This window comes from Dermacentor albipictus, chromosome 1, assembly GCF_038994185.2.
Source record: "Dermacentor albipictus isolate Rhodes 1998 colony chromosome 1, USDA_Dalb.pri_finalv2, whole genome shotgun sequence".
NCBI lineage: Eukaryota > Metazoa > Arthropoda > Arachnida > Ixodida > Ixodidae > Dermacentor > Dermacentor albipictus.
In genome coordinates, this window is record NC_091821.1 from 39,077,439 (window position 1) to 39,099,089 (window position 21,651).

Sequence of the window (21,651 nt, forward strand, 5' to 3'; positions counted from 1 at the left end):
ACCTCAATTATGTAATGATCCCTTCCGAAATTCTCCTGCAGATTGTATCACGAGCCTTCAATTTCCCGAGGGAATGTTAGATCCGGGGTAGTATCGCTCGTAGTGGAGGTACCAGTTCTCGTGGGGAAGTTAGCATCTGTAATAAGAGCAAATCTTAACTCACTGGCCGAAGTTGCTAAATTAGTACCCTTGACGCTCTGATGACCATAGCCCCATTGTTTGTTGGGAGTGTTGATGTCCCCAGCCACTACGAGTGGGGCTGTATCTACCTTATTGGAAATGCGGCCCAAGAGGGTCTTAAAATCCCTTTTCCTATGTGCCGGAGAGCTGTAAACGTTAGCTACGAACACGTTAGCTGCTTTTTTGTTCTTCAGGATGAGTTCGATCATTTGTGCTATGGATGATTAAGAGCGTAAACTTTATTTTCAAATCGATAAGATTCGAATCCGGCGTCTTTTTAGTGGGTCTGGGAAAGAAATTAAATTACGGGATTTTACGTGCCAAAACCACTGTCTGATTATGAGGCACGCCGTAGTGTGGGACTCCGGAAACTTGGACCACTTGGGTTCTTTAACGTGCACCTAAATCTAAGTACACGGGTGTTTTCTGCATTTCGCCCCCATCGAAATGCGGCCGCCGTGGCTATGGGTGATTACTTATGCGCTCACACAAATGACCATTACTGGCACTGTTGCATATAACTAGGTTGCAGCCAATTGGAGCCGAGTCACTTGCGGGACCCGCAATATCTAAAGCGCAGACGATACACTGTCACGTATTTCAAATGAATTACGCCCCCAGTCTGGCCAATAACATTGTGTCATTGTTTCACCCACGCAAGAACGAAGAATACTAATCGTAACGTCAATCGAACAGAACGGCGCAGGCGTCTTCTTTCCACATGGCGGCCGGCGGGCAGCAGAAGAAGGCGCCGTGGAAGTACATCATCTCGGCGAGCGGCCGATCGCACATGTTCCTGCCGCCCGGCCGGCCGCAGTGCTGAAGACACCACGCCGCGAACAGTAGGCGCGCGCCTCGCACACCCGCAGGAAGTCCCTGCACGCCGCGCGGCAATTCGACTGCGTCAGGATCGTGCAACGCCGCCGCCAGAGCCGTGAGCGACAGGAAGCGAAGCATGGAGCGTCGCTGTGCGGGCCGAAGTTCGGGCAGTGGTACCCGGCGGCCCAGGTGACAGCGAACCTGGAGGGCGAATTCGCGGCGCGACTCGTCGTCCCACTCTTCGTACCCTTGGAAGAGCAGCGTGGCCAGGGCGTCGGCAGCCACGGAACCGGCGACGGCCAGGCGGAGCTCCAGCGGTGCGTCTTTGCTCAAGAAGGGCAACGCGGACGCTTCGGGGAGCAGCTCGAAGTCAGCGCTCTGGGGGCGCGTCCTATAGTACACGGATTCGGCTCTGGGTGCAGTGGCTTCGTCTGAAAGGGAGAGAGAGAGGGAGAGTACGTGAAAGCATATCAAATCGCGGAAAGTGCACAGCTAAGCCGCGATATCGAACACAGGCGAGACCGTCGAGGCATAACTGGGCATAACGACCACCAAGGTAAACGGAAAATGGCGCGCGCGAACTGCCGCACTTGGCTGCACATTGAAACTCGTCGGTCGCCAGGCACATAAGAGCTTGCAAATAGATGTCAGCCTGCCAACTAATTATCCGTGTTCGCGATTGACGGAGCGATAATAAGAGTGGGAACTCAATTTGATACGTTGGGTCGTTGCCACAGAGTTTCATACTTTCTCTCTGACAGATAGCGTTCCTTGATGTTCAGTCATGTTGGAAGTAGACGAGGCTGGGAATACAGGAGTAAATTTAGCTGACGCCTGAATATAAGATCAAGGTGCCATAAGACGGAGCTATTGTGCTGAATCATACCTGAGAGTGCGCTAGCATTCCTTGACCTGGCGACGTCGTCATAAGAAAAAGCTTACCGCTCTTTCCAAGGCTTGGTTACAAACATTCTTTGACTAACTACCTCCGGTGCCTCGAGGTGATATCTTGGGATTGCCCTAAACAACAGACAGTTACGTCTATGGCTGACACCATGCTTCACACACAGTATGTTCTAAGTCTGTTTTCTCTTGCTTTCGCCGCACCACGCAACCTCCGCATGTCACCAGCTGCTACATGTGCACACAGTGGCGTAGCCAGAAATTTTGTTCGGGGGGGGCTACGCCACTGGCCCCATGTGTATATATATATATATATATATATATATATATATATATATATATATATATATATATATATATATATATATATATATATATATATCAGTGGCGTAGCCAGAAATTTTGTTGTTGCATTTAAAAGAAAGAGTTTAATTCTAGTGACTACTGCTTTCAAATTTTTTATTTAGGTGGTCAATTATTTATTAAAAATTGGCCAAATCGAAAATTTTCAGAAAACGAAGCTATCAAGTTTAAAACTCCGTGACTCAACAATGAAAAATGATATCACGATTCTGTGAATTGCATCTAATAGTACATCTACAGCGGACAAAATGGATATGTTACACATGAATCTCAAAAAAATTTAGTATTGTGGAAATACGGCTTGTGCAGAACCCTTGTACACAACGTAACCAATTCACGTAAGATACAAATTGACATAGCAAACTTGCCCGCTTTGACTGTTATAATAGATGCCATTTACAGAACCACAATGTCTGTTATTCATGCATAGCTATTAGTTTGTAAACGTCGTGCTTCTATATTTTCAAACTTTCGAATTTTTCAAAATATTTTAAACAACATTCAGGCCCTAAATCGAAGTTGTGTTTCCAACAGAACTAGTATTTAACTTTCTCTCTCAAATGCAACGAATTTCAATAAAAGCGATTAGCAGGATTATCTAAGAAAAGGGTTTCTGCTCTTTACAAGTATTTGAATAGGCCGCGTCGGATTGGGCCCGAGCTAAAGCTTCCTCTTAAACAATTTGTCAAGGGATCAAATCCATGAATAACTGCATTGTCATTGCGAAAGATGCTACAAACGAATTCTTGAACGCTACGCACAGTCAAAACAATAAAATATCTATTTTTTCATAAAAGAATATACTCGTATGTGCCAAAAATATTGCCCAAAATAACTGATATCAATGCTTCCATATTTTTGTCTATTTAAGTAAAGAAAATATCACACGAACTTGAGACCTATATAAGTTCGAAACCAGGAAAGCAGTGAATGCCGCTGATATGAAAAATTAAAAGGCAATGAACTGAACAAGTTGAGGACAAATATATAAATGAAACTTTGTCATTGAAGAACCGTGCTTACATTCTTGTATATATGCAATGGCCAGTGAAAAATCTCACTGACGCTGTCGTTTGTTCCTATGTATTACGCAGGAGTAGCTGTCCCCTGTCGTGTATCGTGAGTAATTGCACAGAAGTTATAGTCGCGACAGAGAGCACGTATAAAAAGCAGGAGTTCTGCAAAATATACGAGCTAGGGCAAGTCAAATAAATGTGAGCCAACAACGGGGTACTCTTTTAAAAGTAGTCTTCATGAGAATTTAGACATTTGTCCCATCGACTAACGAGTCGCGTGATTCCCGTCTTATAAAACTCCTTGGGTTGCTTCTTCAAAAAGTCTGTATCTGGTTCCCTTGAGCTGTTTTTTCGGTAGCCCCAAAATGTAGAAGTCGTAAGGTGACAGGTCTGAGCTGTATGGCGGATGCTGCAGCGTTTCCCACTTGAATTTTGCCAGTTTTGTATTAACCACATAAGCGACGTGGGGACAGGCATTGTCGTGGAACAAGATGACCCCATTCGTCAATTTTGCACGTTGTTCGTTCTTGATTGCGATACATGCACTGCCGTTCTGGCGTTTCACAATATCGGAAACAATTGATAGCCTCTCAAGATTTAGCAAATTCGATCAGTAATGGACCCTGACGACCGAAAGAAAAGTCAACAACACCTTTCCAGCGGAAATGATGGCCTTTGCGTTCTTTGGGCGTGGTAAATTCGAATGTTTCCACTGTAAGCTTTGCCGTCGTGTTTCAGGCTCGTAGTAGTGGCACCAAGGTTCGTCCCCGATCATAATTGCAAACATGAAGTCGTCATCCTCATTGTGATACCCGATCAGATGAGTCAAGGCAGCGCGAAACTACTCCGTCTTCTCGCTATGGATCAAAATCTTGGGGATCCATTACGCACCAAAGAGCCGATAACCGAGAAGCTCATGAATTAAGGCGTGAACCGAACCGTGACTGATGTTCAGACGGTCTGCCAGTTCATCGATGCTTATCCTCCGTTCTTGTTTCATCAGCGCATGAACCTTTGAAATTGTGTGGGGGGTGATTGCACGATGGTTTTGGCCCGGTCTTGGAATGTCTTTACAACGTCCTTTAAACCGTTTGCTCCAACGCTTCACAGTGGTCGATGAGATACCGTGTTCAACGTAAACGGCAGCCATACGGCGATTAATTTCTGTTTCGGAAACACCTTTAGCTGTCAAAAACTTCGCGACACCGAGCTGTTCAACTTTTGAAGTGTCCATTATGTGACGCAACCATATTCAACCCAGTGTATGAGAGCATTAAAGAACATTTATCTTCACACCTGCGTGTCACTTTTGTAAATGAGACATGCCGTTCGCCTACGCGCATGCCTCGCAGATAATGAACCGAACTATTATTGCGTGGTTAGGGTAGGCGCACTTTCATTTGACTCGCCCTCGTACATTAGAAATGCAAAGATACAATGGGATATACAAATGTGAAAATACGGCTTGATAAAGGACAAAAAAGTGTCACTGGAAACATAGTTCACTGCATGTATACACAAAACATCGCAACAAGATATTTAAGTATACGTATAAGTCTCCAATGAGTCTATGTATGTGAGAAAAAGTAACTGTATGTAATGCGTCAAACAAGGCAAATAAACATGTTGCACAATCATAGATTCACAGAATCCTAGATTCCACCCCCATTCCATCCACTCCCCCCGATGTATTGCGTGCGACGGAAGGCGGCGCGCTTGCTCCCCGCTTTTCTCCTTTGCGCACACAAGACTGAGCCACCATCGTAGGCTCACCCATTCCACCTCCCCCCTACGCTTTCATTCGCACATACAGCATGGAGCGCGTGGTCACGATTTTATCACCCTTGGACTTTATACGAAACATGAGGGCGACGGCGACGGCAGGAATGCACCTGGAGTGTCCATGTAATTGCTTTCGCAATAATACAATAAACGTATCCGGCAACTGAAGCGTCCCGTCGCCCATTACTTTCCGCAAAAGAAGTATCAAAATCGAACTTTCACCATGCGACAATTCGCTGCGCCGCAACAATGTATTTTTTTTTCTGTGAGGCGGAGGCACCGAAATGAAAAAAAAAAAAACGCATAGGAAAGTATGTTGGCCAGAATCGAATGCCTACACCGGGCACCTAATGGGGCTACAGAATTAATACCGAAGAAAACATGAGACGATTGGCCCACTGAGAACCATACGCATATTGCTCAGTATCCTACACCGGCGAAACAAGACTTTCCGGAAAGGTTCCGCTCAAGGAACGTGGTGCAATCCTTCGAGTCCCCACAGTGATGGCGGCGAGCGACCACTGTTTTTTTTTTCTCGTCTGCTAGCCAGAAAGTTCCCAAAACTCTGCAGGTGAAAATCCGCTCGGCCAGAGCAAACCGAATGCCCACCGAAGTGCACCGCGCGGTGGTCGAGGCCGTACGAGAAAAACATATGCGCTCTGGCTCGCTCTGGCAGCCCGCGGGTAGGGTAGCGAGAACAAAAAAAGTTGAAGAGGCTCAATGTGTTCTCGGCGAATAAAAGTCAAAGTAGAAAAATAAATAAGAACGTAGTTACTTTGGCTGGCTTTAGTGTCTTGACATGGTTGTTCTGGCGTAGGTTAAAAAAGTGTTGATATTTTTTTATGTGACATGACGGCACAAATGAACCACCCCAACACATCGTCTCATTGGACCTCGCTGCGTGCTTTGTCAACTCGTCTGCTAGTGTGTTGATTTGGCTTGTCCCGTTGTATGTTCCGATGTAAGACTTTAGAAAAGTCAATGGACCTTTGGCGTCAAATGTTTATAACAACATTAAACCAACAAAGTTCCGCAATTGAAAATTTAAAGCACAACTTTGGAAATGTCAATGCACGTTTCACATCAAGAGCTTAGGAGATTTATACCCATAAAGTTCCGCAATTGATATCCATGCGCTCCATAGATTCCGTGGCCTCAGTGAGATGCCGCGGCGAGCCTGCTCACCATCAAAGCGCCCTTGAAACTTTGTGCTCGGATGGGACTGCTTGGCGTTATGTGACAGCCGGTGTATGGGCGTTGCCACGAAATCCAGCCCGAGTTCGCAATCTTCGCGGTTAAATGTCTTTTCGGGCGTCAAAAAGACATTCTAGACAAAATCCAGAGTGATTTCCGGCGCCGCGGGTCGCTTTGGTCAGCGGTGCATGGACAGCACGAAAAAATTTCGGGGGGGGCTGAAGCCCCATAAGCCCCCCCCCTGGCTACGCCCCTGTGTGCACACTGTATTCCTGCCTATTCAATGTGATGCAGGTGGGGAAAGTGTAACCTGCACGAAAATTCATCGAAGTCCACTTTGATGTGGTCCCAATCGCTCGTTGTAGATGCGGGACCCGAAATTCGGTGATTACATGTTGTACGGAAAGCGTGAGAAAACGTGCCTTCCGCTCACCTTGCGGCTTAAACAGCTTCAGCTAAACAGGTGAAGGGCGGTCCACTTTGCGTGAGATCGCTGGAAGCGCTAGCCTGTGCCTGATGGCTGAAGGAAAGCGGAAGGGCGCGATAACGCGTGTTGGGGAGTTGGTTGGCGCATACTTCGAAAGCAAGCAGCGCAAGAACGAGGCTAAAGAGAGACACAAGACGGAGCGCCATCAGTCTTGTGGACATAGAACAAACGGGGCGTTGTGTGGGGCACAGTCCTCTGTTAAGCCGATTGTGGCTTTTTGACTGTGTCCCTGACATTTGATTGTCGAAATAAAGATTTGATTTGATTTGACCGACTGCGTGAGCATGCCATATTTCTTTGCGAGAAATCGCTCACCTGTGCAATTAAGACACGCGTTGTACGTCGAACTTTGCCAACTTGGTATCAGTTTCTAGTTTGGTTTCATGGTTTTTAGTTTGTTTCTTGATTATATGTTGTTTGTTCTCGCTCCTTCCTTCCTTTCCTAAGGTTCGGTGCTCCGGTTTAAGTCTTTCTGTTTAGTCCCGTTCTTAGCGATGTCTGCTTTCAAAGGTTGAGAGAAACGGTGCCTATTCTTGTATACATATTAAATTACATGAAAAAAAGGTGGACAAAGGAGAAAGCACACAAACGCGGCGTGCGCTTGCGTGCCTTTCTCCTTTGTCCACGTTTTTGTTCACGCAGTAATAACACGAATTCGTACCAACTCGCCCCGCTTTCGATCTTTCTTATGTTTGTATGCCGTGTCATTTCTCGACGTATCTTCGACTCGGCATATTTCCCTAAGCGAAATAGCTGCTCGCATAACGATGCTACAAAGCACTCCATTGGCAGCGCACTAAGAGAAGAGAAGACGCACCATGAATGTGAATTTCTTCGTCCTCTTCGGCCACAAAGTCGCCGTAGCTCTTCCACAGGCGACGAATCCTCGCCTCGGCCACGTGTCTCCAGTTCTCAAGGAAGCTGTGGGACATGTCGCTATATTCTGCGTACGTTTCCTCAAGTCTCGCCGGCTTGGAGGCTTCCAGCATGCCCAGCACAAGACCGAAGTCGTTTCGGTAGTCCGGCGCGTGGAACGTTGGCTTGAACCAGGCGTTTTGTGCGAACACTGACAGGAAGCCTGCGTACACTCGCGGCAACAAGTCCTTCATGCTGTCGATGACTTCCTCGGCGAATGACTGCAGAACACGCTGGGAAGTGAACGCTGCACCCATGCTACTGCGAACAACGCGAAAGCAGAAGCGTGATCTTTCTTTCAGAGCTTGTGTTTGGTCTGCGTAACGGCGGGCGAAGGAAGGCCCGTCGAAGGCGCCTATATATGTAGACATCACAAACCATCGCAGGTACTGCTGCGAGACTATGGCTCCAAGCTGAGAAGGAAGAGCGAAGTATGCCCTGAGAAAACCGGGACTTTTAAACTGATATGTTATGCGACGGCTCGCGATGATGTAGCAGGACTGAAGGAAGTCTATCCACGACGACTCCGGCATAAACGGCAGTATCCGGGAGCTGTTGTTTTCCACACCTCCATCTGTTTGCCTTAGGGACTTGAGCAGAAGGCCGCGCACTTTCTGCTGCATTACGTACAGCTCATCAACGGGCATTGTGACTGCTTCGTCGTTCTCCAGGTACTTGCGCAGGGAATGGTACTGCTCGTCGAACCTCGTGCGCGTATCGCTTTTCCGGTGCGACGCATAATCGAGAAACGCGCGACTTGGGCGCACTGTAAGGACGAATCCGCCGCCGAAGCCGTCGACACCGCGTTGCTGTTTCGAAAGAGAAACTCGAACCGCCGTCTCCAGCTGCATCCGAGCGTTCAGAAAAAGCGTGGCATTCACAAAGTCCGATTCCTGCTTCCAGACTGGCACGAAGAGGCCCGCTTCCGCAAGCGCCATCTGAAGTCCGTGCGCTTCACTGGAGTTGTAGGCAAGCACATTTTCGCACGACTGAAAGAACATGGCAGCCTTCTGCTGTGCGCTTTGGCCCTCGGTCGGAATGTGTGCCTTCCTGCTTGTCTCGACGACGTCATTCATAAACTTTTGTTGCCACCGCTGATGGAGCGTTGCCTGCGCACGCGGGTGCATAGAAAAAAAAAAGAAAATATTCTGTAGTGATGTTAGTATGGCAGGAATAGAGTAAAAATAGAATGGAAAGTGCTGTGAGCTTTCGAGAAAAAGAGGCATACATATATCCTATAGCATACGGGGAGAAGGTGTACGTGGCTTCGAAGTTAAGGGATCCATATAAACGAATAACGTGAACGTTTTTTCGGTAGACGTTAACACATTTGCGCGGGTGTAAAGTGCAGCATACCTATATCGGTCAGTCTGTTTCATTCATGCTAACCTCATTGGCCTATACTGTCGCGCCGCCTCTTGGAAGTGACGCCGCTGCTACGAGAACAGGAAAACGAAGTAGGAAGCAGTGAATAAATAGAATGCTGCGTTAGAGCCGCGTGCGCTCGATATGCTTACCCGCGGGTGCAGTTGAGACGTATGCGAGTTTCTGCACGTTTACCCATTTACATGGTTCCGTACAAAAACAGTTTGCAAACCGTATGCGACTTTTTTTTTTTTTTCGCTAGACTCAGACGTTCACAACAGTTGCTTTAATTCGTAGCATTGCATAGTGGAGTGTGTCTCTAGCTTCATTGAAAAACAGTTGATAGTTCTTTGCATCGCCCGCGCAATCAAATAAAAGTATTTGCATTGTGGTGCAGTGGAGAGCCGCAGCGAACGGTTAGCGTGCGCATAGTTTTCAAGTGCGCGATAATTTCGATTCGTTGTCAGCGTATTGCAGGTTGCAGCACCAGAATTCAACCCCCCTTACTACGGTGAGTTAGTGTATCTGTTTTCTTTAACTCGTTATTCCTTTTTTTTTTTTTAGAGACGGGATGGTGTTCACGTGCCTTGCACTCACGAGCAGAAACAGTCATGCACAGCTTTGCTGCCGCTTGAAGGAGGTGATTCCCAATGGGCTCTTGACAACCGAGAGGCCGCGCTGAAAGGATTTGCCTCGTATACTACGAGTAAACAAGAGCCTTTGCCTATACTTTGAATTACCTTCATTAATATTTCGCAGACTTCGCGACTTAATTACGGTTATAACTGCGTAATACCCGAAGGCAATTGGTAAGGTTGACGTGGTTAGGCGCGGTAAGGCTAATGCAATAAGTAGAGAGCACGTTAGCGTAATTTGTACTCAAACTAGTCTTCGTGGAAGTGCTCGCTCAAACGGTAATTATTTAGCTGCTCGGGTCGCCGAATTTTTGGTGGCAACTTGTGTTTTGAGCACGCCCGTGTGACTGGCTTTGGTGAGATATGTCCGACATCGCAGCAAAGAGCGGTTAACCACCACGGCGTGGACGCGTTCGTAGACGAATTTATCTTTTCAATGTGGTCGTAATAGAAGCAGACCGTTAGTTAGTAATTAGCGTCGTTAATAAACGCCGCAAAAGCCAGTTTCGTGACGGATTAGTTTCCTGCCTACTCCTATACTGCGATTGATACGCTGCAATTAAGCCGTTTTCACGTGATCAAACGCATGCAGGACGTCACGCCGACAGTAGCACCGTGACCTACTGAAACGTTCCGTGTGTAATTCCAGTAATTCAACATGTTTTTCGTATAATTCTTGCGGAATCTACATGGACTTCGTATAAATTCATATAAATTTCGTGTAGTTAACTTCCATAAGAATGGTACGAAAAACATAAGGAATTATTTTTGTGCATACGGAACGTTTCAGTAGGGCGACATCTCCAACTGTGAAGAGGGGCTGAAGAGGATCGAACAGGGACAGCCGAATTCCGATTATTATGCTTCACGCACTACGAGCTGGATCTTCATATCTGCTAAGCCTGGCCATTACTCAAAGCCCACAGTTCTCTACACTGTAACTCTCACTATGCTCGAATTGACTCTCACTAAGGACCCGATAAGGAAGGACTAACACAACAGAGCCTAAATCAAGATCTAGAAGTTCCAGATTCACTGATGTGAAACCCCAGACAGGGAGTGAACATTATTAAAATAGTTTTTCTTTACTGCAAGACACAATGCAGATTATGCTTGCACTTGAACTGAAAGTGGGGGTTGTGCCCACACAACATAAAATACCTGTTCACATTATACTAAGCACGTTTTATTGCAGAAAGCATGCTGTAAACACCAAGAACTGAAAAAAAAGAACATTATGGCGGTGCAAGCGAAGTAGTAAAATTTGGGCTTTTGCAGTTTGGCGCCACTTTTATACAACAGTCATGGAAGGGGTCAGGAATGAATACCTGTTCAAAGCAAGAATCGTGTATCCTCAGCAAGGCCACGTTTGTATTTTGTTTGTATTCGTCGCGTTCTGAAGTGCGCTGTTCATTTCCCTCGAGGGGCATTTTAACTCCCGATAACATGATATTCGCGGCCAGGCAATACCTCCTGCCTGTTGAGACAGGATTCTGGAAGTTAAGCAAGAACAATGAAATGATGTCCCACACCGCCACCTTGTAGCTCCAACAAGAATGAACACTCATGTCGTGACCCTAAGACCTCAAACCATACAGGCTTTGGGCAGGGTCCTGTGCGTCATCGTTTACCTCTGGACCCGCCGCGGTAGCTCCGTGGCTATGTGGCGCTGCGCTGCCGAGTGCGAGGTCGTGGGTTCGATTGCGGCGGTCGCATTCCTATGGTGGTGAAATTCAAAGCTCCACGACTGGGCGCACGTTAAAGAACCCCAGATAGCCAGAGTTAATCCCCCACTACTGCGTCCGTCATAACCAGGTCAAGGTTTTGGCACGTAAAATTTTGGAACCTAATTTCTTTTTTTTTTTGCCTCTGGAGGTATAGTGCGACATGCTAACAAAACATGTTCAACGGTTTCCGTGCTATTTCCACGCTCTAAGCATGAGTAGTCGTCATCGACAAATTGGTCTCCTATATCACCACGTTCTACGACCCTACGCTATTTTCTTTCTTATGTGGTAAATGTGATCTTTATATTTCAAGTTGCAGTCAAGAGAAATCCAAAGGAAAGATGAGCATGGACTGGTAGAGATAGAGTGTGAGCCAAAAGTTAAAGAAGGGAAGGATTCCGAATGTTGTTGATGTGAGGAAAATACAACAAATTTATTCTTGGTGGCATTAATAGATAATAGGTTAGCATTACGCCAACTTAAAACGTTTTGTAGATCAGTATTTCGCTTGTTAATAAGAAGTGACGTGTTTTTATCAGAGGCAAATATGGTAGTATCTTCACCGTACATAATGCACTTAATAGACGACAAACAGTTAGGTAGATCATTAATATAAATCAAAAACAGTAGTGGTCCTAAGATGGATCCTTGAGGGACGCCAATGTTAGTGGTTTGTTGTCTGGAATAGACATTAGACACAGACACAGCCGGAACTCTCTTAGGTAATCAACTTTTTAACAGTGAAAGGGCAGGATCGAGCAGTATAGCACTGTGCCCTTTTAACTATCATAGCACTTTGCAGCTCTGATTTCATTCTTTGCTGCTTGATTTAGTTTCATTCTTTGCTGCTTGATCGAAGCCCAGCTAGCCGGCTTCTTCCCCTCTGCGCCTATCCCGTAGGCTCTTTCTGGTTCTCTGAAGACATTTAACACCTTTCCTTTTTTTGCCGCTGTCCATGCCGTTAACGTAATGTGTACTGGTTAGTTTTCTGGTTCTTTTTTCTCCACTGTGAGTCATCCTTGTTGCCCATTTATTTTCGTTCATAGCCCACAGTCGTTTTCGGAAGCAGATTTAGCTCTCGGACTCTTATATCTCAAACGATGTAAAGCCCGTGTCTCCCTGCACTGTATTAATTATAGCTTTTTCTGCGCCACCTATAAAGATAGTTTTCCAACGCACTTTTGACTAATCTCAAGTCCAGATTACCCTTCGGATTTTAAACACAATACCGAGTTTCCACATGTTAGCCCGCGAACCAGGACTCCTTTCCACAAACATCGCACTACTCATACTTGTTCTCTTGTACCGCTCTATGTTTACATTAAACACCATGAAGCCTGGTTTCTTTAGACCCGACTTAAAACCCACACTTAAGCACACGGCAGCTTTTTATAAATGCATAAAATATGAAGGTTATTGCACTTAGAGTAGTGTAGTGTGTGTCCCAGCTAACGCTAGCCAAGCTGGGCCGGTATTTTGTAGCGATGCCTTTTCCGATGCTATGCTTTTTCAGGCTTTTCGCGCTTCGCCAGTGGTCAGAGCGACGGTCTGCCCACATTATCAAGGGGATCAGGCGGCCGTGTGTGGTGGATGATAAGAATAGCATAGAATAAGGCATAAGGCAGCGCTACAAAATAGCAGCCCTGTTATAAGAAAACAAATGAAGAAAGAAACACCGTGCAAGATAGAATGATAAAACTTACGGTGTTCGCTCGCCTGACGACCGCAACGTAGTTCTGACGACCGAACACAGTAGGTCTTATAACCGTGTCTTGCACCTATTTCTTTCTTCCTCTTTTTTCTTATATATAACAGCTTGGCTAACGTTAGCTGGGACACCCTATATACGTTTTATGTTCGGTGGAAATAAATTGGGCTTGATGGTGTTGTTATAAGGCGCTTCATGGTGTTTTATAAAAGTCATGGTGCTCTTTCAACATTTCAGGCCCTTGCGCAATTTAACACCGCACATCGTCACCACCACCACCACCACCACCCGGTCCCCGCCGCACGGAAGCCCGATGCTCTAACCATTATAGCCATGGACGCATGCGTAAGAGGGTGGAATAAAACACCTTTACGAATTTTTCCTCGAGAGAACCAGCGCTTTGAGACGCTTGGCGCGTTCATCGCGTCGCATAGCGACAATTATACAAAGTGAGCGCGCTCATCTTCTGTGGCTGACGATGAAGATAGAAGTTATGGGACGCGTTAGTCGCCGAAATTCGCTGGGACTGTCTCAGTCCCAGCGAATTACTGTGTGGCTGTGGTGCGCTTCTGCAAGGTCGAGCACGCCGAATCTTGTGATTCGATACGCTTTAATGCAGAATAAATGTTTCGCTTTCTCTGCAAGGCCTACCATGGTAGCTGAGGGACGCGTTCGTCCTTGAAATCGGCAGCGCGTCTCTGGTCGTATGAAAGGCGCGAGTTTACCTTGGTGGCTCATGAAGGCTTCAAGTACAACGATTCCCACAGTGTGCGGGATGCATGCATAATTTTTTTAAAAGTAAACTTGCATGGCTTGGGGCATATAGAAGAACGGAAAAAATTCGGCAGAGACATTTAAGACTGCTTACGTGTGGGAATGCGAAAGCATTATAGTCGCTTTGGTGAAATGTGACAGTGACAAGAACTTTATTTAGAGTGTCCTGAGGAACTCGATTGGGGGGACCGAAGGCTCCCCGATCAAGTTGGTGGCTCCGCCCACGACGGGACAGGGAGGTGGTGACTCTCCGCGACGTCGCGGGCCCTCTGGACAGCCTGTAGTTGGTTTGTGAAATCCGAGCTCTTCAGCAAGGCGTCCCACTTGGACTTGTTATGAAAGTCGGAGCCCGCGTTGTACGGGCACAGCCAGAGCATGTGGTCGAAGGAGCAGCACGCGTGACCGCATTTGGAGCACGATTGCGGGAAGTTCGGGTCTATCCAACTCAGCGCTCTAGGGGTGAGGTAGGATCTCGTCTGTAAAAGTCTGAAAGTAACAGCCTGAGCCCTGTTGAGTTTCGGGCTGGGGGGAGGGAATTTTCTTCTGTTTAGTCTATAATGTGATGTAATTTCATGAAAGGTCGTAAGATTATCTTTGAAGGAGCAATCCTGCGGGAGAGCCGGACCGTTATCTCGGGCGCGGTTCGTGAATTCACGCGCCAGGCAGTTGGCCCGCTCGTTAGGGTTGCAACCCGCTTGGTTAGTTACATCGTTCATGTGCGCCGGGAACCACGCTAATGTATGACCTCCAATGTGTTCTCGCGTAGTAATACGAAAGGATCTGTTGACGATGTCGGCTGCGTATTTACAGACTAGAGCGGACGAGAAAGCCCTAACCGCCGTGCGCGAGTCGGAGAAAATCGTCGCTGGGCCTTTTGCGGCTTGAAGAGCCAAGGCTATCGCGGTTTCCTCCGCCTCATTCGCGTGTTTAGCGTAAATTGATGCGGCGCTGATAAGTGTACCGCGCGCGTCAACGACCGTGATTGCAAACCTGTCTCCACTGCCATATTTGGCGGCGTCGACGAAGAATGCGTCTGCCCCGTTAGGATCGATTCGTCGAAGGATGGTTCTAGCCCGCGCTCTTCTGCGACCTTCGTTATATATTGGGTGGATGTTTCTCGGCACGGGCTCAACCTTTATACCTTCACGGGCTAATTTAGACAGGGGGTGTCTGTCGAGCGGTGCCTGTATAGGGAGCTGACCAGCTTCATCGAGAATTTTGATTCCCGGCTTAGTTGACGAAAGCCTGGAGATCTGTGCAATAAACTGCGCTTCAATTAATTCGTCTGTGGTATTGTGAATTCCGAGTTGAAGTAGTTTTACTGTGCTAGCGGATTGTGGGATACCGAGTATTCTTTTGATGCCGGACCTGATGAGCGTGTCGAGTTTGTTCCTTTCAATTTTGCTCCATTTGAGGTACGGTGCCGTGTAAGTAATGTGACTGATGAAGAAAGCTTGGAAGACCCTGAGTAGGTTGTCCTCCTTGAGTCCCCCCCTTTTGTTTGCGATTCTAGTTATGAGTCTTAATATGTTTTTCGCCTGCGCACCCAGCTTGTTTAGAGCTTCTGCATTACAGCCTTTGGCGTTGATTAGAAGTCCTAAAATTTTGATGGAGTTCACCCTCGGAATGGGGTGCCCTTCTCGTGTTGTAATTTTGACTGGCAGCGTTTCCAGAGGCTCGAGGTTCCTAACGCCCTGCCTCGACTGTCTGTAGAGGAGGAGTTCGGATTTGGTCGGTGACAGCTTGAGACCCGTGCTTGTAAGAAATTCTTCCGTTACATCTATGGCCGCCTGGAGAGATTGCTCTAGATCGGCCAGAGATCCCCCCGGGGACCAGATTGTAATATCGTCTGCATAGATTGCGTGGCCTATTTTTGGGAGTGCGGCCAGCCTCTCGGACAGTTTATGCATGGCGATATTAAATAGCAGTGGGGATAGGACCGAGCCCTGAGGGGTTCCGCAGTTGCCCAGTTCGTAAGGACCGCCCGAGATCGTGCCCAGTCGAAGGAACGCTGTCCTTTCCGATAGGAACGAGAGAGTGAAATTAAAGAATTTCCGCCCTAGGATGAGATTGGAAATTTCGGTCAAGATGTGTTCATGAGCCACCCTATCAAAGGCCTTAGTGAGGTCGAGTGCAATGATAGCTCGTACGTCCCGCGTTTCGTTATCGAATATAGATCTTTTCAGGAGGAGCATTGCGTCCTGTGTGGAGAGTCCCTTTCTAAAACCTATTAGATTATGCCTAAATAGTTCTTGGTTTTCTACGTGTTCGACGATTCGATTGTGCACTGCATGTTCTGCCACTTTGCAAATGCACGATGTTAGAGAGATGGGACGCAGGTTACTTATGTGCGGAGGTTTCCCCGGTTTGGGGATGAGCACCACCTTGGCGGTGCGCCATTCCGACGGTACCTGCCCCGAGCTCCACACCTCGTTTATCTCTGCCGTTAGGATTTCGATGGCCTTGTCGTCCAGGTTCCGGAGGAGCTTGTTGGTGACCCCGTCTGGCCCCGAGGCCGATCTTCCATTTAGGTTGAAGAGTACGTCTCTGATTTCTGAAATCGTGAAAGGTTCGTCTAATTCTGGCCTGTCTAGCCCCGTGTAAGCCGCTCTCACGCTTACGCCTTGCGAATCTCCTTCCTTGACGGGTAGGTAAGTTCGCGCCAGGTCGTCGGTGAAATGTGTTTTTTTTTCTGCGCGTTCCCTGTACAAATAAAAACGCGCCAAGCGTCCCACCGTGCTCGGTTGCCCGCGAGGAGTTCATAACTCGAAGGACCGCTTAGCGGCGTACGATTGGACATGAATGCTTTTTTATTTTATAGACTCGTGACGTGGCGCCACCTCCTACCCATCGGCTGCGCCGTCACGTGCCCTACGACGCACGCCAGACAAAGCCACCTAAAATTCTAGATGGCGCTGCGCCAGATGGCTGCGACATCACGTGCGCAATGACGCACGCACTAGTCACACATTTAGTCAACCAGAATTGTGGAGCCGCCGTGGCTCCGGGGAAGCGTGCTGGCCTCGCACCTCGCAGGTGCGGCTTCGGTTCCCGCCAAGACCGAAAGTTATCCAACATTCCTTCCAAAGCATTAATTTATTTTGTTTACAGGAACCTTCCTCAGAAATATGACGTCAATTCGAGTATTTTTTCATGTGGCTTTACTTTTTGCCGTCGGCCATTTTTGGGACCAACATTCGGACACGCGCCGCCGACTACAACGCCGGATTTTCGCGTAATGGGGCATATGATGCTTCCGCATTAATACTTCACGCGCAATGATCGAAGATGCGTTTTCGGCGTTCCGCGCTCCTTGCTTCATCGGCACCTATAGCTGAGCGGACCGCTTTACCCCGGAAGTGTCGCTGCTGTTCCAGCCACCGCAGACGAAATCGTAGAAGCTGTCGCAGGGGTCCGCGGACAGGTTCATGCTGTCTTCCAGCTGGGCGGCGAACTCGAGGCACTGGTCGCTGCTGCACTGCTGATCCTCGAGTTCGTGAGCGAGCAGCACGACTAGGCCGACCACCGCCACGACCGAGGAACTCGCAGCGGCCACAGCGAAGGCGACGGACCGCATCTGCAGCCTGGTGGACGAAGCTGCCGTCGTTGCCAGCGCAGGTGGCGGAAGCATGCCTCTGGGTTCTGGCAGAGTCAGTCCCATTGGTTCCACATGTATGGGGTACTGCGCTGCGAAAATGTGACAGAAATGGGGCGATAATGGAGCGAACTGTGCTGCGTAACGCTACGTATAGATCACCTTTTGTTGCCCCTGGAACTTCTCTTTCGTGATGTCGATGTGTCGAATGCGTGTGCTTCGGAAAAGTCTGTATTCGTCCATTCTTGTGTTATTACGCACCGCATCCGTTAGAGTACCACTTCTAATCGTGACTTATTTTCATTTCTGAGCGACTGGAGCCGCTGCTTTAGTAACCTACACTCGTAGTATACAATCTGTCGGTGAAGAATAGCAGGGACGTGGCCACGGGGTAGCACACCGAACACCTGCCTACCCCCCCCCCCCCAAATTTTTGTGTTAGCATTTGCCTGCCCAGCCCCACTCGCCCTCTCCGTCCCCACTCAAGTGTGTGTCCCCTGGGAAGTGGCATTTACAAAGCTCTTAATTATGCACATCCCACACAATGTGGGAATCGGTCGACGCGAACCTTCATTGATGTAGATACTTGTGTTAACACTAAATATATTGACGTTATGTGATATTACATTAATGAAGATATGATGTTACGTTATGTTTGTAGATGCTATACGTGTACGTTTCATAGCGCTATGTTAATGTCATGCGTGTGTAACGTGACGACATTGCTTGTGTTGAAAAGAAAACACGATATTTAAGTTGTTTCTTTACTCCTTGGATGAGACGAATCATCGTCCCAGTTTCCCATTCGAGCATATTCGAGCATACCAATGCAGACATTCGTAAACATCTTTTCGGCTTGCATTACACTATACGAACACCCAGCGCCACTACGCAAGTGTTTCCTCTCCAAACCCCTCCTCCCTAACGTCACAGGTCTCATAACTTTATATTTTTCCCTCTCCACTCCACTTCTCCGCGCCGCTGTCGCAGGGGTCCAGCTGGTCCAGGGTCCCGCCACTGTCGCACGTTCGTACTGTCGTCCAGCTCGCAGCGGCCACAGCGAAGGCGATCGGTGAGGATCGCTTTCGTGCGTGCGTGCGTGCGTGCGTGCGTGCGTGCGTGTGTGCAGAGCTAAATCCCTTGCAGTAGGCGAGCTTTACCGACGTTCATACTTCAACTTCTTCAACTTCCACAATTCACCTTATTTGACATTTTATCTTTTCATACAGATGAATCGGAAAGAAAATAATATGCAGATCCCACGGAATCTATCTAAGCGAAGCTTTCTGTGCTTTTTGTGTCGATTGACGGTATTTGGCGGTGATTTCAGCGGAATACGACAGTGACGATGTGGTGTTAAATATTACCTTGCGCGCACCCCTTGCGTAAATTTGTCTAAGTAGTACACGGAGCGCACAGCGAGACGTGTTTGCTCGAGGCGTTGCTGTGAGCCATTGTCCGTAGCCTGCGAGAACGTTAACGCTGTCATTCCCTTGCACGGTGCATCGCATGGCGGGGGACATGGATAAATCCTTTTATTGAAGCCTTAGGAGGAATGGCTGCTGCCCCGTCCCGTGCCCGACTGACCAGCGCCCGCTGGCCACCCGGGTTACCGTCACGCAGCACTGCTTCGCAGTGTTGGAGGGTAAGAACATCGTGGCTGTAGTGTTGAGTATGCTGGACCACCACTTGCGTTTGTCGTTTTGACGTCGCGGTGCTTTAATGCGTCTACTACGGCGCCCGCGATTCGCGTGGCCAACGACGTAGTAGACGCCGCTTTTGTCTCCACTATGTACGGAGCGGCGGGCGAGGAGGACATCGAGGCACCGTAGCAGCCGCTGGAGAAGAACGCCCCTCCTCCCTCGCCTCACCCCCTGCCTCGCGTGCCACAGGAGAGGGCACGCATGTGGCCGCGTTCCTCGCACGCGCACGCGAATGAACCGCGTTCGCCGGCTCACCCTCACACGCTTCCACTCATACGGAACCTCACGGCGACGGCGACGGCAGAAATGCGCCTGGAGTGTCCATGTAATTACTTTCGCAATAAAAAAGAGTGGGTGGGTCTGCGTGTGTGTGGGCGGGATAGGATTAGATGCGGCATGGACAAACTTACCAAACGCATGCAATATCTACAACGTCTTCTAGACCAATACCTTTAAGATATCGCAACAAAGCGTATTAAGCATACAGTTCATACAACCAGAACTAGTATTACTTTATACTCCCGGCGACGAGAGCTATGTGTTCCATCACTCGCATTCGCGACTGCACCATATGCCCTCCTTGTTGCGTGTACGCAACATTCCGATGAACGGCGTTAAACACAGAAGCAAAGTCCGTTGGGAGCTGTCTGTACAAGTTGTTGCATTTCCGGAACATTCGTCTAAAAAACGCGCCGCCTATAGTGCCGCCATGTGTGCTCATCCTTCGGATCTTCTACCAAAACAAACATGCCAGTGGCTGCGCGCGCCCGCAAGCAGTGATACAGGCAAGTTTTGCCAATCGTAAATATATTTCTCCATAAGGCAAAGTGCAAAAAAAATTCTTACACTAAGCTCCACATCCTCCTGACTCTTTAGATTAAGAAAAAACATCGTTATCTCGGAATAGTTTGTTCCTGGCGACGGAACGTTGCTATGTTGCGCAAATGCAACAACGTGTACATGGTTTTTCTTCGGAAAAGTGAAATCACTCCCAAATGCTTTTATGGCCGAGCAATTCCTCCTGATAATGAAGGCAGCGACCTTTCCAGGAGTGATGAAAACCACGAGTGTAAGTCCAATACACGTTCAATATGTGTGCAGGATGTTTTCTGGCCTAATTTCCTTTTTTTTTTTCGAAAGGATGCGGTGCATCCGCACGCTGCCGTGTCGTGTCAACACGGGCACAGCCTTACGTTGACATTGACAATTTTGACAATAACGTTGACAATTTTGACAATAACGCGAAAACGCTGCATTGTTTCCTGGCTGCACGGGAATATGCACGACGTTTTGCACGAAGTGTGGGAACCACATGTGCTACATAAGTAAGTAAAATTGCTTATTTTCGCTCCACACTAAATCATAGGTGCACCAATGATTGCCACGTGCAAATAAGCATCTGAATATGAATCGCACTAAGTCTATGTTTCCCTTACAACTATTTCTTTACGTACACGTTGTTGCAAATACGCAACATACCCCTTTTCTGCAAATTCAAACAACAGAAATTCGCTAAAATTAGTTTCTATGGGAGTAGAGTTACGTTTATGCTTCCCTACAACTCCATGAATAATATTTAGAGGAAACAAAAAATTGTGCAGTAAAGGGTCCATGCCCATTGCACCGAGGCAAAAGAAAGATCATGGGCACAGGTGCCTTTAAAGTATCTCGACGTTGCGAGACACCGCTGCGCATCCCAGGGGAGCTGTCCGCGCGAACACTCCCTGGCACGCACCGGATTCGGGGGCCCCAACCTATGGACCACCCTACTTCGAGCTTTGATCCCTCCACTGCACCTTGGGTGCCATGGAGATCCTGCGCCACCTGCTTTATTATAACCTCAGGTGCTCTCCTGAGACCTCCATTTGTCGGTTACATGTGCACTCCAGCTGGATCAGTACTGGTAAAAAACAATATATCGTCGCGACGAGAAAAGCGTCCCCAACAAAAGAAAGAGCGCTCCGCGGCTTCTGCAGCATACCGCGCCCGTGCGAGGAGAATTACGGAACGCCAACGAGGAATCTGTCGACCACAGCTTCGAGCTCCTAACTCATAACCTCGTTGAGTGACATTTGGAACAGCAAACAGTGCATGACCGTTGAAAACCGCACATCACCGGAAACATTACAGGATCATCATTCGGTTGCATAATTGCCAACTGCACGGTCAACATCCTCCACACCAATGGCCACACCAACACCATAGAATAAAGCCCACACACTCCACACACGGTGCTGCAAGCGCAGCACATCACACCAATACAAGCGAGAAGCTGCTAACACTGCTGTAGAAGCTATCGATTGCCAGATCAAAACTGACTACTGTCGCCAATTCTAGCAAGTGTCTCAGTAGCTGGCAACCTCAGCGTAGCAACATGGCAGCGCTTTTGCGTTTCCCGATTTCAATACATGGGTCCTATGGGTAGCTTGTCCTCCTTGGTATAGTAACTCTATGTGTGGTATCAACAAGATGGTGCACCAGCCCA

The 21,651-nt window shown here is 48.0% G+C and overlaps 1 protein-coding gene across 1 annotated transcript in view; it reads right to left on the reverse strand.

Moving 5' to 3' along the window:
* Positions 1 to 813: 813 nt before the first annotated feature.
* Positions 814 to 21,651, reverse strand: part of LOC135901129 (neprilysin-1-like) — a 34,965-nt gene continuing 14,127 nt past the window's right edge. Inside the window, exons 3-5 of the mRNA XM_065430800.1 lie at positions 17,221 to 17,555; positions 7,562 to 8,768; positions 814 to 1,430 (exon numbers count right to left, since the gene is read on the reverse strand). Of these exons, the coding sequence (XP_065286872.1) occupies positions 865 to 1,430; positions 7,562 to 8,768; positions 17,221 to 17,555 (2,108 nt within the window). The 3' untranslated portion in view covers positions 814 to 864. The remainder of the gene's footprint in view (positions 1,431 to 7,561; positions 8,769 to 17,220; positions 17,556 to 21,651) is intronic.